The sequence below is a fragment of the Archocentrus centrarchus genome, chromosome 10 (assembly GCF_007364275.1).
Source record: "Archocentrus centrarchus isolate MPI-CPG fArcCen1 chromosome 10, fArcCen1, whole genome shotgun sequence".
Classification (NCBI taxonomy): domain Eukaryota; kingdom Metazoa; phylum Chordata; class Actinopteri; order Cichliformes; family Cichlidae; genus Archocentrus; species Archocentrus centrarchus.
Genome location: NC_044355.1, coordinates 13,686,396 through 13,704,811, shown reverse-complemented (window position 1 = coordinate 13,704,811; position 18,416 = coordinate 13,686,396). Strand labels below are relative to the sequence as shown.

Sequence of the window (18,416 nt, the reverse complement as noted above, 5' to 3'; positions counted from 1 at the left end):
CAAGATCACCTAGCAGAAATCATCTCGGGAGTGTGCTATCTTTGTGTCAGTAATGTGTGCCAATATAGGAAGCAAAACGGAAGTGGCTGTCAAAATGAATTAAAAAAAATCCATCAAACTGAAATTATTGAACTACCGTGGAGGGGTTTGGGGGATGTAGAGGGAGTTTTGAGACACTTTTTTTTGTAGTGGAAAGCACATGAGTTGCCCTGAGCAAATAGAAAGTTATTTTGAGTCCCAGAAGATGAACATAGAAGATCAATAACACTCGGTGAACTACTTTTGTCTAAGTTTTGGAGATGGGGATGAGAGACAGAGTACATGTCAAAATTCCTGCATAGTAAAAGAGTGTCATGGTGGCATTTCTGAATCTTTTACTAGACCAGGTGCTGGCAATGTTGTCTGTGTTCTCTTCTCTAAATGAAAAATTCAAAAGTCGAGTTCTAGTTATGGGGAAGAGTGATATATTCTTTCAAGGCTCAGGTTGTGTGAACGAATGAGAATCGTGTGTGTCGTAACATGGCAACATGTGCTGTGGTTGTTCCAGGTGATGAAACTGCGCAAGTTGGCTCAGCAGATTGCAAACTGTCGCCAGTGTTTGGAGCGCTCCAGTGCCCTGATCACACAGGCTGAGCAGAGTTTGAAGGAGAACGACCACGCCCGCTTTCTTCAGACTGCCAGAAATGTCGCAGAAAGGTGAGTTGAAAAGCGCACCGACTTAGACCACCTGCCTGTTGCAACAATAGACTAATTTCAGTTCACTGTCTATTAATAGTCCAGGTAAGAAGGAGGCTTTAGACAAGTCATCCTGACTGGGGCTTTTGTCTCTCCTCCCCTGTGTGCAGCTGTGTCATCTTGTAGCAGGCTACATGATAGTCATCAGCGTATTTGTCAATAAGACTTTGACTCTTTAAATCAAAACCTCTCCCCTACAATGAGTTTTCGATTTTTACCTCTGTGAAATCCACTTGAAGGGCTGCTGGTGAAATCAGCATTTTTTCAAAAGTCTTTGGCTCCTGCGATCAATGTCAGGCCTCTGTTGAAAATCATCTATCATTTAAGGGCCAGCTCTGCAGTTTTCCTTTCAACCCTCATGCTTCTGTTAAGATCCTTGTTCCTTCCTCCTCCTGTAGATCTTTTGCTCTGTTTCTTTCACAGACAATGACTTATGCAAAATCTGCAGCTAGTATACTATCTTTTATTTGGCCTTAGCTCCACTTTTCTTTTCAAGCACCTGGCCGTGCACTTTATTGACTGACTGGTTTCTCTTTACTGAGGAACTGAAGTCTTAAGGACTAGTGCTGTTCTGTCCTCCACACTGCACTGCTGTGTAACCCTGCCAGCACTGTGGTTCTGGCTGGCTCCTGCCACCGACAGCTTACTGATGCTCAAAGCAGAAGTAGGCACAAGTTTCCACAAAGCTGCAGGGACTTTGGAGTAAGTGTGTCAGTACATGTCTGGTTTGTCTGTGTTTTGACAACACCAAAGCAGAGATATTGAGTTGGATGAGATGTCGACACCATGAATTTTCTGTTTGTATCCTTTTGCATTATTTCCTCTCTCTCGCCTTTACTTGTGTCACTGATAATGTCTACCACCTCTTCTCTGTTACCTCACCTCACCTTTCTGCTCACATTTTTCCAACACCTCATCACCTTTCATCTTTTCCCGCTCCATCCCTCTTTCCCTCATCACCTCATCGGACCTCTCGTCCCTCCTTCTCTACCTCGCATTTTTACCCTTCTGCTGACATTTACTTTACTCGCCTCCATGTCCTGACAACCTGAAAGGGTTGCAATGGCGACGGCTTCCTCGCAGGTGCTCATCCCAGATGTCAACTTGAACGAGGCGTTTGACAACTTTGCTCTTGACTTCTCCCGAGAGAAGAAGATTCTGGAAGGATTAGATTACCTAACAGGTAAATTCCGATTTTGTTGACTCTGCAGTAGGTTAGTAGTTAACTGTGCACAGTAGTCCTGCTGTTGGCTTTTTTTCCCTTGCCTTGTGACATAAGCCCTTTTCAGACATGTGAAACTCAACTTAGCTGACATGATCTTTCAGTTTAGCATTCTGTGATTCAGATGCCTCTTTTATGTGAGTTATTCTTATACTTTTATTTCCAGATTTGCACACCAACTGAAAAGCAAAATTAATTTTTCAGTAATGGCTATTTCTTTTAATAATAGCTATATTTGGTACACAAATATGTCCCAGATATAACCACCGTTGAGGGCAGGAGAATAATGTCATTTTTTTCTTTCTTCCACCACTTTGACTTCTGTTGACTTTGTCGCTCTCTATGTTACCTCACCTGTCTCCCTTTCAGGCAGAAAAAACATCTGGCCTTAAAGACTGCCAGATTAGTAAACTGACAAGCACTCGTACTCTATGTAACATTTCTGCCAACACTTACTGTATGTTAGACACATTCAGGTTGGGCAAAAAAAGCACTAAGGAAGCTTTTCTGACCCTCTTGCATCTCCTTATACATTGCTATATGCAAGGCTGGTTCTTGCCTCTTGTAATTTATCTCTCTGTGAACCTGCTCTCATGTTTCATCAGGCTTTAGATGCAGACAACGTCTCTTTAATTAAAGTTTTCATCAGCCAAAAACCTATGCAACCAAGGAAGACATCCAGGGCTGATGCTTGTTCAGAAATTGTATTCGTTTGTGTGCCTGTTATGTGGCTTAATGCCATTCAGACTTTGCCATGTTGAAAGTGCTGCATGAATATTAATAGGTCAAACCGGGTAAGGCTGTCATTGGAGTTTTTGCAAGAAGTGTCCAGGGTTCTCATTCTGACACATAAGCCAACATATTCATACGCCCTCAGATAAATGAAAAGGAATGACTAAAAGACCTTACAAAGATATAAAACATACAAAACAAATTCCCCTTCAGGGAGGTAATCATCTCTTACCCATTAATTTTCAAAATCAAGTAGGAAAACTAAACTGCATTTAGTCAAAAAGGTTAATTATGATAGTTTCTAACATTTATTTCCTGTTCTTGTTTCCTCCACATGTAGCTCCCAACCCTCCATCTATAAGAGATGAGCTGTGCACCGCCTCCCACGACACCATCACTGTTCACTGGACATCTGAGGATGAATTCAGCGTCACTTCCTATGAGCTGCAGTACACGATCTATACAGGCCAAACAAATTTCATCAGTGAGTGAGACACACACACACACACACACATACATTAAATATATATTAAGCACAGAGTCCAACACACATATTGCACTTGCAGAAAAGGCAAGTGCCGACACTGAACAGAGTAATAACATAGTAATAACAATGCTAATTTAAGTTGAACTAGAACATTAGGAGTCCCTGACATAGAACTATCAGTGTGTTTCTCCCTAAACATTTTTTTTCTAACATGCTGCCGTAGTTTTAAATCTGTTTTACTGGGTCCTGATTTTTTTAACACTGATATTGGTCACCCACATCTGAAATGAATCCGGTGCCACTGGCTGTCACATAGTCCTCCCGATGTTTATGCGTTTCATTTCATGCACTGTGCTTGATGCACTTCACTTAACTTTTACAACGTCGCTTCAACTGCAGCTCTACGGACCACTGATTCTGCACAATATTTTCACAGACGGCTTCTGATCAGGCTGCTCGTTTTTCCTCCTTCACTTCCTTCCTTTTACTGATGCTTCACCACCAGCTGTAATTTCTTCTTCATTTAGTTGCTTCTTCAATAACAACTAATGTTTGTGCAAAATTATTGTGTGAACCTGCAGTGATTGTGATGTTATAAGAGTTCTCCCGTTTTAATTATTTATATATATATATATATATATATATATACAAACATCTACCTACACAGAAGCACAAAGCACACCATTCTCACTGACCTCTCTGCAGTTACAAAAGAAACAAAGCACTGCAGTATTATTTAGTCTTATTTTGATATGTTCAATATTTTATACCAGCTGTCTTGCATAACCTAGATTTTTTTTTTTTTTTACATCCAGTTTGAGTCTTTGTTGTTTTGCATGCTTGTATTTATAGAGCGATGAAGTCGAGTTATCAAGAGTACTCATTATAAAAATAGGGCATACAGTGCATACTGTAACACATGGGGATGCCTAAGATTGGTTAAATATCAGATTTTTGTGTGAAAACTCAGCAGACACAGTTCCGGTTTCATTCTCTCCCATTGATCCTCAACATCCTAATCCTTACCATAAGTATTACATATTTAGTTCAGGGTCGTAACAGTACAATGTACTTGTGATAGTTTGCAAGCATTTATTCTGCTAGCAGATCAAAGTCAGCCAAACTCAAACAGATTTAACCTAGCTAAACACTACCATCATGAAAGTGTTTTGCTTTCGGTGCTTTCTTGTTAGACATGAACTGTAATTACTAGAGGTGTTTCATAATAGAACAGTGACCATGCTGCAGTTTATAAAACCAAATGCTTAGTTTTCAAAGCACATTTCAGTCGACTATCACCTTCACATGGCTGACTCTGCAGGCTCATAAATCCAGGGGTATGTTCGAATAGTCCATAATATTACCTCCTATCTCCTTTTCCCAATCACTTTTTCTTGACCTCAATGGAAAACATCATGAGGTCAAGGAAAGGTGTGCAGGAGAATTGATAAGGACTTAAGAAAAGAGAAAAGGGGTGCACAGAGAATCTGCAGTGTTGAGAAGATTTATCACATTTATCTGAATTGCCATGCTGTTATCAATGAGAAACACATACTTAAGACCTGTGCTTACACAGTGTTGTTTAGGTTAGCAGATTACAGCCTTCATCATCAGGACTGCTGGGTTTTGAGCCACTAAGTTAGCAGAATGGTAGTTATTATCAAAAACTAAATGGCTACATCTTTGTTTGTAGGGCATTATTAGTAGATCACCCTGCAATTGTGGTATCACACTAATGTGACCTCCTTAGCCAATAAAATGAAATAAAACGTATTTTCTTATATTTTCCCAGGAAGTAAAATTCCCTCCATCCATCTCTCATTCCAGTAATACAGCACTGGACCTTCAAGTGACACACACTTAATATTCCTTAATAGTATTGTGTGCATTTATCACCATCTAGCTTTCATTTGCTAGTCACACTATAGCTGATTGGCTATTGCTCTATAAATAAAGTGAAAGAAAGGCCACTGAGAAGGAGGAGAACAGATGAACAAGTGAAGATCGGAGTGGATAATGGTTACATAGGCGTGGTGAAAATGACCACTTACTGATATGAGAAGGATGTGATTAATGTATATAATCGTGCACATTCAAGCATGTATGTACACACGCATACGAACCTGTGTGCCTCTAATCTTTTCAACTCCTCTTCTCTCCTCTCCTCTGTGTAGCCTGACATTTCTCCATCTAACCATGCAACTCAAGTGCCCTAGCCATTTGAAACATCAGGATACATTTCAGCTATGATAGACTGAGTGACTCAAATATTCAGCAGTGTGCTGCCACAGAGTCCTTAGAGATTCATAGGAGAAACTGAGAAATAGAGAAACCCATTTAGCCTGCCTTGCCACTTGAGTTTTTACCATAGTATTTTTCTCAAACTTTCCAAGTGGCTAAATGCTCCCACTTGAGTGCCAATCCTGTCTCTCTCCTTTTTCTCGCCTGGCCACATCTTCAGGCTTGGTCTTCCCATGAGGAGGAGAAGTGGGGTTATGGTGCCATGTGAACCTTGACTTTGCAGGATCATCCAAGCAAAGCGGCAGAAAATAGAATCAGCAAGTGAAACCAAATACCATGGGCAAATGTAAGCAGTGTCAAAAAGCCAAAAGTGACTGTAAGCAAAGACATCTACTGTGTAGCTGCTACCTGTGGCCCTCTAAACGTTGCTCCGTGTAGTGCCGTTGGCACATGTGGCTGCCATCTGCCAACTGGCATCCTGGATTATCCAGTTACACATTTACTTGTTCATTCATAAAAATTTGTTTTTCATCTTAGTTTTCAACTAGATTTTAGGCTTGTCTGCGTACTTCCCATTTCCAGTGTTGATTTAAACTTTGTTGAGGTTATTGTATGCACTGATTTGTACTGTAGACTATTTTAATATATCCTTTTAATGAACTACCACACCCTTATAATATCATAACACTGCAGAAAATATTGAGGGAATCAAGTCAGGACATCGTAGTTGCCCATTCTCACATATAACACACAAGTGGAGCTCATAATGGCTCAAGTAACAGTGTGGCCCGAGCATGCCAGAGGCAGAACACGCAAACACTCATCAGCATGCTGTGAAATCACCAGTTTCTCTATTCTTACAGAGGCACATAAAAACAGTTTATTGCCTATTCTCATGTACAGCTCGGGCAATGTCAAGAAAAGTTCAGGGCAGCAGAACATGTAGAAAAACAGCTTAGCTTTAGTATAGTGCTCATGTTCCGCATAATGCTTCTTCACTTTTTACTTTTTCTTCATTTCTGTTGCCGGTTTGTGCTGTTTTTCTGAGAGGCTTGCTTGTTAATCACGCTAGCAATATCTGCCTGCTGTCTCCCTCCACCACCTGTTATTCATGTATGATTGTAAACAGTGGCCCGTGGTGAAATATTAAAATGATTATCACAGGTGAAGAGCAAATTCGCAGTGTGTGCAAGGGGAAACCCAACTGCGCTTTGAGCATCTCAACAGGGAACAGTTCTAGGACTGAGCCTCACCAGATCAGTCTTACTGGCTGTTTGAGTGAATGATAATGAGATTTCAGTCATTGCAAAGACGGGTCAGACAATATTAACCTGTAAAAGTAATGTAAGGTGAGCACCCCTCCACACACACATGCACACGCACACGGTTGCTTCATAAGAGATCAATAGAGCACCACTTACACACACATCCAAGACATACCCATGCAAGGACACAGTCAGACACACGCTGTCACCATTAACTCTATATTGCATCATCAAAGACAAACCCTCTTGCATTCCCCGGATATTTTATTTTGCTCTTCCCTTCTCGTCTGCCTGCTTCCGAGAAAATGCAGACACAAACAGATGCACAGACACACTGTACATATGCATGCACGCGCGCCTGACGTCTGGATGCAGGGCACGAGCTGATCTCCTTCCTCTCTGTATTCCTTTTCTTTCTCTTTTCCAAATGGCACATCCATGAACTCCTCCACCATACTTTGAAGCCACAGTGCCCGTTTTCAGTGGCAAAAGTAGCAATAGCATATTGCTGCGCGCTGACCCAATTTTATTTAGCAAAAAATGGAGAGGTGCTATAGAGATCAAAAGCTTTAAAAATGGAAAGCAGCGTGAAGTCCTTCTCTCTCATCTTTCCCGTGTATCTCTTTCTGAAAGCCCACGTAACACTGTAGCCTCCCTAATTTCTGCAGGATACAGCCAAAACGACAGGTGGGTGGCATACATTTCATAACAACAAGGGACAGCTGTCACAATAGAACAACAGTCTTGCTTTTCTTGTGTGAAACAGCAATACGATTTCATTGTTGAAAGCGCATGCATATTTGTAAATCTAGGATGAAATAAACACATTTGCATATAAAATGGATCGGGCATCAGGTGTAAAGGTGTAAATTAGGTTCTCTCGCATTAAAGGAAGACGAACGCCATGTGTCGCGTGTGCGTTCCTTGTCTCCGAATAGCTTGTATAAAAATGTAGCCCCCCCCCAACTCCAATTCCAACCTTAAGAGTCCTCTCCTCTCATTCATTCTTAAAGCCGCCTCACTTTTAAAGGCCTTATTTGCGTCCTGTGAAGTATTTATATTTACAAGCAGACTCTCAGCCATTACTTATGCATGCTGTTTCCATCTTACTCAATAATTCACAATGCATCCTCACCAGATGGGACAAGGTAAGCATGGCCCAGAGAACTCTTTCCCTTTCGGGGTTTTTGTTTCCCCTGTAATTCTGCAGGGGGAGGAAAGATGAGACAATGAAAAGGATTTTTATTCTACTTTCAACTCTACAAATGTTAGGCTCAGCTGTGGTTCTACTAAACAAGATGCTTTGTTTGTTTTGGCAGCGTTTTTGGATGCGTTCGCAATTTCACAGCTCTTTGTAAGAGCTGCCTCTAAAATGTTTGCTCATAAAATATCATTTCTGTATAGTCTCCAGTTGGCACATCTTGGCTTTATTATTCATCCTGTCAGCGGAGTTCATTTCAGTTTAACTATCAGTGTTATTAATACTGTAACTTCACTTTTGTTGTTAAAACAAACCATAAAAGGCTGATTTTATTTTTTTTCATCCTGTCTGTGCTAAAGGACAAAATTGTACACCAGTGTCTTCTGTTTTCATGCATGAAGCATGAGCACAGCAGCACCAAACTCGGCGAGTTTTGCAAACATCCATTTTACACAAATCAGCAGTCCTCCCCTAAATCTTCCACAGCAGCTTCATACAGCTCGCCTTGTGTTCAAAGATTGCATTTCATCTTTGAAATCAGGAAACAAACGTGGTGACAAGAGTGGCAGGTCAAGTAAGGGTGAGATAACCGTGCTTTTAATGTGTAAAATCCATCCAGTTATTTCACACAAGAGTAAAGCCAAAGGAGCGCCCCATTGTCGGCGATTCACTCTTTAGCTCAGAGCCGAGTTTCCTTTTTTTTTATCCTTCACAGTCGGCTACGTCTCAGAGACTGAAAAGACTGTGTTTAGTAGCAGGTAACTGCAGAGCTTAACTGGCATTACCAACTCTGTACTGCAAGCTGCTTTAAATCAGAGTGCCCACCAAACGGGGTCATGTTGTTACTGCCTATGTTTCCATACATTTGAACATTAAAGGGTATCACAGTCTTTTTCCTTGAGGCACTTACTTCGGAGATTTATATTGAGAGTACCTTGCTCGTAATGGCTTATAGTTTCAGCTTAGTGAACACACAATATTGCCTCAAGGGAGTTTGTCATGCTAAACTTGATGTAAAAGTAATGGGATGGATTAGTATGTAGACATAAATGTTGCATAACATGGAGAGCCGTACAGTCTCTGAGCTCCTTATTTGGGTGGGGATGACTCACTTGGGGTTTTTTGAGGAAAAGTAACTCTCCTCTGGTCGGAATTGAGAACAGATTTTACTCTTTTGAACATCACTAAAAAAAAAGATTCTTAGCGAGACACACTAACTCTGCTCATCTTAAAAGCACCAACATAACCTTGTTACTCATGCTGTGTGTACTTGTGTGTGTGTTTCTGTGGCTCCGCCAGGTCTGTACAACTCCGCAGACAGCTGGATGATCGTACCTAACATCAAGCAGAACCACTACACGGTGCACGGCTTGCAGAGTGGCACCCGTTACATTTTCTTCGTCAAGGCTATCAACCAAGCAGGAAGTCGCAACAGTGAGCCAGCCCGCCTCAAAACCAACAGTAAGCGAAGGCACATGTTACACTTCTGCCAGCCTTTCTATGAATATTTATAATTTGTGTTATTTTTGGTTTTGATATTTGATACAGCTGAAAGTTTGCATCTCCCTGTATCATTTGTGCAACATAATATTGTCACAGCTCAAAGTTTTTCCCAGAGGATTGAAATGAGTGGAAGATTTGCTGTTGATTCAGAAACAGTTTAGATTGCATTGCAAGTGTTTATTACATACATTTCATTACATTACAAATTCTTGAGTAGATGCTGTATATTACGATTGTTACGCAACCCCAATTCCAAAAAAGTTGAGACTGTGTAAAATGTAAATATAAACAGGATGCAATGACCTGCAAAGCTCATAAGTCCAGATTTTAGTCACAAAACAATACAGAAAACATATGAAATGGTTCAACTGAAAAATGTACATTTTGATTGCTGCCATCAAATTTAAAATGAGCCAATATTTTTCATGAAATAGTAAAATGTCTCAGTTTAAGCAACTGATATGTTTTCTGTGTTCTATTGTGAATAATAAAATGACTGCATTCTGTTTTTAGGTACATTTAACATAGTATCCCAACATTTTCAGAATTGGGTTTGTGGCATATGAGTTTTAGTTTAACATAAAAAAAAAAGCTGTTACAAAAGGTGTATGACTGTCTTACAGAAACGAATCCCTTCTGTGTTTTGGCACTTCACTGTGCCGTCACCACACGCAGTGGAGTTTTAAACACCAGGTGAAAATAAAAGTTAAGGTCAAAGATCTGTGCAAATGCAAAGTCACATTAAGCTCAGATTTAAAAATCAATCCAACAGTCAGAACTGTGGATTGGTGATGCTGCGCCACACATGTGTGCATTAACTTTTGCGCGCACACCCATACACACCTGTATTACAGATGGTGGTAATATGTGGAGATTCAACATGAAAACTATAATGAGGCAGATTCGGTTTATCATGAATTTCCCAATTAATTTAATGCATCAGAAGGGAAATGATCTGAGTGGGGAGCTATCACCGTTCACTCTGACCATCACTGATCCCTGACAACATTGTCCATATGCACAACACTACTATAAATTAGGGCATAGAGTATGGATATGTCTCTTATATATAGGAAAGGTACCCTCACACAATATAAGAAACCACTAGAATAGAATAGAATAGAATAGAATAGAATAGAATGCCTTTATTGTCATTATACAGGATGTACAATGAGATTGGAGGGCCACTCCTGTTCAGTGCCATGTAACAGAAAATCAAACTCTCTAAATGAAAATAAAAATATTACAAAAATATTATAATCTAGTATAATCAATATGATCAAGAGATATACAGAAAATAAACAATGTGTAAAATATACAAAAAATAGAATGTATAAAAATATATACATACATACCTACATTGGTGCATCTGTACATTGTAAGAAAGTAAATGCGTGTATACATATAATAATGAAGATGATGAATATTGCACTTGGTGAATGAATATTGCACTAGTGAATGAATACTGGATATTACACAATATAGGAATGTTAGATATTGTTCAGTATGAATGATATAATATTGCACAGAGATGTGGGTGTTGCACAGTTACAGTGGGTGAGTGTGTGAGTTCAGGGTGGTGATTGCTCTGGCGAAGAAACTGTTCCTGAGTCTGTTTGTTCTGGCTTTGATGCACCTGTAGCGCCTGCCAGAGGGCAGCAGGTCAAACAGGTCAAAGCCAGGGTGTGAGCTGTCCTTGATGTCCTTGATGTCCTTGACTAGTCTTATCTTATAGTGTTTATTCAGAATGATGGGGTTTAGGTTCGTACACAATAGACCAAAGCATGATCTTTAAGTATCACATTTTAGACACTTTTTGTAAGCTTACACTTATTGTCGTCCCCCCCATATATACACAATATATATACACACACACACACTTTCACGCCATCAAAAAGTGTATATTTAATTTACAAGTAAGTATATACGCTTGGAAATAAGTATGTACTTACTTTATGAAGAATTGTGTTTAATTTCTGTTCAGTAGCAGGACCTCTATCAAGCTATCAGTGCTTTGGCTCACATTAAGGTGTGCAAGCGGCAGAATTAAATAAACTGTGCACAACAGAGCTATTCCACTTTTTTCCTCTCCCACTGTCAGATTACAGTGAGTTTTTGCAACACTTTCACTTTTAGACTTATTTTTACCACTGCAAATGTTGCAGGGATTAAACCTGCAGCACTCTCAACACCAGCACCTCTGTTGCTAGTCTCAGAAGTGAGGGAACTGTGGAAGCTGTAGATTTGGCATCCTCCCTTCTTCTACCTGTCTTTGTCTCTCTTTTGTTTCTTTTTTCCTGTATTCTCCCTGAGGCAGTTTGCTGCTGTAGAATCTGCTACCAGTCTTGAACTATTGCCTTTCCTTTAACGTGCTCCTTTTTCACTTTAACAGAATAATCTAATACAAAATAAAGCTAAGGTGAACTAAATGTGAGCAAATAAATTGCATAAAACCACTGATGCTGTTTGGGGCATGTTAGGTTAGAGTCAGCTCAAACACAGTATAGTCTTAAAAATAGAACTCCTTGGTGACATGGGGACATAAGAAAAATATTTCATTGCCTAACATTGTGATGTGGCCACTGGTTAGAATTGCATTGGAACATAATTAAATTGTAGTCACATATTACTGTAACAGTGCATGGCCACATCATACTCTCTGTGGCAATAAATAGGCATTGTTAAAACTTTTACTTGTCGGTGCACTGCACCAGGTCTAGTTAAAACTAGTGACAAAAACCACAGGTTATTTCTTTGTATTTCAAAATAAAAGAACTTCATCAACACTATCCAAAATTCACATGTAGCTGTTTCTATGTGGCTCCTGCTGATTTTGAGTGATTATTGTGAATGCTGTAATTATTAATTCCAAATAATAATGTTGTATACTGACAGGCTTGTTTAGTTTCACACCTAGATCTTTTTCAGTGTGTTTCAGCACTGATGGACACACTGACTTTTTTTTTTCCTTCCCTGAAGTGCCAGAGCAGCAGCCTCTCTGCTATGTGGGGCATCTTGGTTTCACTACAAGCTACAATGAATGTCAAATTAAAGTCCCCTCTAGAGGCTCCCATATCATGTGATAAGGTAAAATGTTAGAGTTGCTTGACAACAACCATGATGAATATTGCAAGGAATCATTATAATTTATCAGTAGTTCATCTGAAAGATGAGGCATTTTTAATATTCCTTTTTTAAAAAACAGTAAAAGGGACATTATGGCTGTATCTACAAAGTCATATCACCCACAGTCTATTTTGCAGAAATATTCATCAGGTTCAGCTGTGGCATATAATAAGTTAAAACCTCAGCGATATCGCTAATTTAGGATGTGCCCCAGGGTGCTCAATAAAATTTTAAAATCAGTCTAAAATTGCGAGCGAAGTGCAGTGAAGCTAAAATGCAGCTGATATGCCAGCTCATTTCAGCTTCTGCCAGGAGTGGTTTTTAGGATTAACTGTCATCAGGACAGACTCAGGATATATAGGCATAGTTAAGATTTGAACCTTTTTTAGTTTATATCACTGATTTATTATATTTCATAAGTATTCATCTTAGTGGGCTTCTAGAAAGCACTATCCCCTCCTCACTTGTATATCCTTTTTTCCACTGTATGTGATACTGCCATCTGGTAATTCACTTCAGCTCAGTAAAGCTTTATGGCTTATGTATTTATTGGTATGATATTTTCAGAAATCGGCTACTGGCGGTTTAAAGTAATCTTAGTGTAATACATGAAACCTCTGTTTGTTTGCAAACTCCTCCTGCATGATCAGGAGTTGAGCAACCAAAGGTGCATCTCAGGCTCCTGAAGGTTCTTATCTATATCAGCTATTATGTCATCAAATATGTTGCCCAGCAACCACTTACCAGCAGGCTAAAATGACCCACTTGTAGCATTTATGCACCTACAACACCTTATAAAAGCAACTGATAGCTGCAAAACTTGAATCATGCATGATATATTATGATGCCATCATGTTGCCTAGCAACCACCGACCAACAGGCTAAAATCACATGTACTTGTTATCATGTTTCACACTTTATATACTAATATTTAAATAATAGCTTCCAATAGTATGCAGTGACTACATAGTAAGTAGTGATACACACACTTACACACCACATATTACACAAAAAGCACATCAAGCAAACAGTCATATCTTTCTTTCGAGGCTTTGCACCATTACACCTTTACCAAGGAGGATTTTTTCAGCAGCGAATAAAGGAGGGAAAGAAAACACGCTGATGATTTTATATGTATATCATTAGAAATATGGTGATTGTAGAGTGGACATTAAAGAGGATTATGACGTAGCTCGTGAACTTTATCTTCTTTGCAAATCCAGCCTGACTTTACTACTAAATTGAGGTCAGAGGTATTATACGTTGCATATATACATATACTGTACGCTCAACCGTATGAATGGAATAGTAAGTGACCACGAGCTGTCGAGTGAGGAGCAATCAGAACCACCTACACATCAACCAAATCTCTGTCTACCGCCTGTTAGCGTACATATTTGCCACTACGATGTAGTGCAGTATAGCACACTACATGACAAAGTAGAGAGCATTATATATCACATACATGAGTACAGTGCTCAGCACTAGTTTAGTCCAAAGCAGAACGATAATTCTCTCTCTCTCCCCCTCCACTCCCACACTGTCATTCCTCTTCTCCTCTGGCAGCCTGTGCTATGAGGGGAAAGAAGCTTGTCCACCCACATCCAAAACTGGTTGAGATTTTGAGTCTGTGATTGGCAACCAGCATTTCGTTCTGCTGTAATGGTTTAGACAAGCCATCAAAATAACAAAAAACATTAATATTTTTATCCATGATTGAGGTTTTGTGATTTTTCATTATGATACCTGTGTTTGTGTCAGTCTCTTTACATGTCTTTGTCCCTCAGTCTCCCTCTCCTCTCCATCTTTCTCCTCCCTGTTTTTTGCCAGAGGAATTGGTATTCAAATTAAAGAGCCTTGCTTTTCTGTTCTGTTGAAGGCGAATAGTGATTTTGGATTAAAATGGGTCACAACAAAACTGATCACAAATATCTCACTTTGACAGTCTTATTAGGCTTTTTCCTTCAGACTGCTGCTCTGTGGGTTCAAGTAGCAAGCTTTTGAGCTCAGAACTTGCACTTGAAGCCTCTTTTTTTGTCTGTGACTAGATTGGAAGGTTTAGCTGTCTCAGTATTTTAGTATGAGAGGATCTGGGGGCTTTTAACCTAAGCTCATCATATTTCAGACAGAGGGTTGCAAAGCAAAGAACATTTAGCACTGCGAGATATTAGAAAGTCATGCATCACAACCCTGTCTTTTCCACAACCTGACTCCTTAAATTGCTGCAGGTTATATGTGGGGGAAAAATGTGAATGTAGGATCATAAGATACGCTATATTGCCAAAAGTATTCGCACATCTCCCTTTACATGCTTATGAACTTCAGTGATTCCCATACTTACTCTTATTATACATCTAATATGTCGCATTAATCATAATCACAAATTCTGAAACAAGTTTTTGGAAACTGCTCATGTTAAAAGAAAGTGAAGGTTTTTGCCTTTGGGGGTTTTTTTGTTGTTGTTTTTTTTCCCTGAACTTGAAGAGGTTTCGTTAAGGTCTTTTTTGTTATGCAACAGCTTGTCGTGGCCTCAAAATTTCCCTGTTCCGCCTTTATGTCCCTCTCTAACCCCTCTCTTGGCACGTTGTCCTCTGTTACCCCTGGCTATGGCATATGATCTCCTCGTCTGGAACCTATTTTTCAATCTTTACGCCATCTGTCAAATAATCTCTGAGGTCATGTTTATCCTTTACAGGAAACAGGTATTATCCCCAAATATTTTAAACATTTGTATTAAACTAATCTTCTTATTAAGAGGTGTCCAGTAACCTGCAGTAAATTGTCAAGCATTGTGAAGCTATGAAATACCATGGAGTTCAAGAACAATAAAGGAGAACTTCACCAGTTTTATACTACTAAGGCTATATTAAAAAATACATACTATATAAATCATTTTGTAGCTCCAGTGGGGGCTGTTTAAAAGCATATGAACTGCTCCATGTGATCTCACTTGAATCCAATTCATTAGCAGCTGAAAAATGATTTGGGGATTTTCATCAAACTAACGAGGCCTCTGTAGTCCATTCCTCATCTCTGCTTGAGGCCAGCGTCTTTAAGCTATCCAGCAAGATGTGACGAGAAAAAAAAATTCACCTGCTCCTTTTCTGCAACAGAGACTTTGATCCTTTTTGTCTTATACTGGCCAGTGTACGTCCAAAGCTAAATCTGTAAATGATTTCATGCTTTTGAAATTCAAGTTGTCTTGATTGAGACAACATTTAAAACCCTGTCCTGGAGCTTTTACTGGCTTTTGAGGTCATTCTAAGAAAAGATGAACCTTCAGTGGCTCAAAGTGAACAGTGGCACTAATGCTGTAGCATACAGAAGTATCACTTTGCTGTGGGATGCTCACAGCTAACATGTGAAGTAACTCACAGCTTCTTGAATAACATATGAATTAAGTATGATGTAGAAGGCGGCTAAGAGGAGAGTGTGCATGTACAGTACCATGCAGAAGTCTTGAGCCACCCATCATTTCTTTATATTTTGCTTCCTAGGAGCCAGACTTTCTATTAACTTTTTTGAAGTGGTCTTGAGCAATAGTGCTCCAGGCTTTGTGAAGGTGTTTCAAAGTTTCTCTTTTTCAGTTTCTCATTTCAGTCTAGTCCTCAGATTTTCAGAGGAAATTGATTTTTTTTTTTTTCTTTTGGTTTGTTTGCTAAGCCACTTTGATGAAACTGGAAAAGCAGATGAACAGTATCTGAAAGTCATGTCCTTAAGAAATAGCAAAAAAAATCCAGCAAAGACCTGACACTGGACCTGAGAGATGCATCTGACCCTTCAATTGATCCATCTGCTGTTCACTGAAGCCTCATCAGAAATGATCTCAGTGGAAGGGATGGATGTCAAGAAGCCATTCTTAGGGAAGAGAAACATGGCGAAAGGGCTGACGTATGCTAAATTACACAACAACTCGACTGAAAGATGAGTGGCAACAGGTCTTACAGAGTGATGAACCAAATATGAAATTATGGCATCTGGGATAGGCTCCAGTCTACAGCTATCTACAAAACACAGTGGAGGCTGGAGGTGGAATAATGGTGGTCATACCAAATATTCACTTTCAAGCTTATTAGGATTAAACAAACTGCTTTTGCTTTATACAGTATACTGGATTTCCAAGCATGTTTGTACATGTTTTATTAAATCAACCTCTTTCCATATTTTATAAAATATTTCTAAGAAATGAGGGCTGGCTCAAGACTTTAACTCAGTGCTTCACATGCAAGTGTGCCTGTGTGACCTTTTATTATCACAGCTGTGCATTTACCTCAGAGTGAACTGTGACCAGGTTTTTACATGACTGTCTTCAAAAATGAAGGCAAGAACCTACAGAGACTGTGCGTGCGTGTGTGTGTGTGTGTGTGTGTGTGTGTGTGTGCAAGGAGATGACACGTGACAGATTGAGAGTGAGAAAGGAAGAGTGTTGGGTGAATAAAAGACATCAAATAGCTCTTTGCAGGGATGAGTGTTTGCAGACATGAGTGCCCTCAGACTACTGCTTTTTACCCAATATTACAGTCCAGGCCTCAGCAGCACACAGAGATGGGTAAAAGTGCCGTCCAGTTACACTTTGTAATTCTTCAACAGGAAAGAAATTCACTTTAAACAAGCACAGAGTGGTTTTATTAAAATACAGAAAAAGTATGTTTTCTTTTTATGATTCATATTTTTCACAGATATTTGCTTTTTCATCCCTTTATACATTTTAGATTGATTATGTATGAAAAAATAATGAGAATACAATATTGTTTTAAATTGAAGCATTCAGTTGTTTTAATAATAATAAAAAAAAAAAGGAAGAGCACATCTTTTTTTCAATACTATTTGTGCTTAAGCAAAAAATATATTTATGCATTTATAAGCATGAAATTAAATTAAGCTTGCATCTCAGTTGGGTCACAACTTATTAGAGCTGTGGCTCACCAAACAAGTACCCTTATTAATCCAGACTGCCTTTATTAGGCTGTGCCCTGTTTGTGCTTTTTTTTTTTAATTGACTGTCTGTCTCAGTAATGAATTCATATCAACAAGAAACAAAGTTGCTGTTATAGTAAGAAACAGTTTGGTAATTCAGGACAGAGAACAGATTTAAATTTAGAATGGGTTTTTACATGCCTCAGTAAGTCCTGGGTTCAAATCCACCATCTCGCGTTTGCTTGGATTCTGCCCAGGTACTCTGGCTTCCTCCCACAAACCAAAGACATGCAGTTAGTGGGACTAGGTTAATCAGTGATTCTAAATTGCCCAAATGTGTGAATGTGATTGCAAATAGTTGTCTGTCTCTCTGTGTTAGCCCTGTGACAGACTGGCAACCTATGCAGGGTTTACCCCACCTCTCACCCTATGGCAGCTGGGATAGGCTCCAGCCCTGGCTATGCCCATCTTTTATATACAGTCTAAAATTATTTAACACTGCAGGCCATTCACTATGTTCCTACAGTGCAGGCAGTCCCACTCATAACTTCTGATTCAAGTGCCGGTGCAGGTGGATTTCAACTATAACCTGTAATTTCCTCAGCTACAAAATTCAATATACATATCAAGACCATGAACAATTTCATTTAAAGATTAGTTTAAGTTTTTGTGAAGGCTGATGAGGCGGAATATTTTTGGCTATTACATTCTCATCTCCACTGATATACACCAAGGGCATGTTTCCAAAAGTGAAACGCTTGCTTAATCCTTGTACTTTTTCTCCATCTTCTGCCAGGTGATAAGCTGCTCCATTTAGGTGTGATACAATGACCAGCAGCATTCACATTCCAGCTTTCTGGCTTGACATTTGGACCTGCCCCACAGTGCAAAGCCTCTACTGTAATTTTCTAGAACAAAGGAAATAGTGTGAAGGAGGAGCACCAACAATGTAAATCCAGGCTTAAATATGTCTTCATTTAGCAGCTC

General features: G+C 39.4%; 1 protein-coding gene across 5 annotated transcripts in view; it reads left to right on the top strand.

The window, feature by feature from the left end:
• The window catches only part of mid2 (midline 2), a 171,840-nt gene that overhangs the window by 144,377 nt on the left and 9,047 nt on the right, over positions 1-18,416 (top strand). For all 5 annotated transcript variants that reach the window (XM_030739155.1, XM_030739154.1, XM_030739153.1 and 2 more), the window contains 4 exons: positions 548-696; positions 1,791-1,918; positions 3,030-3,173; positions 9,183-9,344. In XM_030739155.1, coding sequence (XP_030595015.1) covers positions 548-696; positions 1,791-1,918; positions 3,030-3,173; positions 9,183-9,344 — 583 coding nt within the window. The remainder of the gene's footprint in view (positions 1-547; positions 697-1,790; positions 1,919-3,029; positions 3,174-9,182; positions 9,345-18,416) is intronic.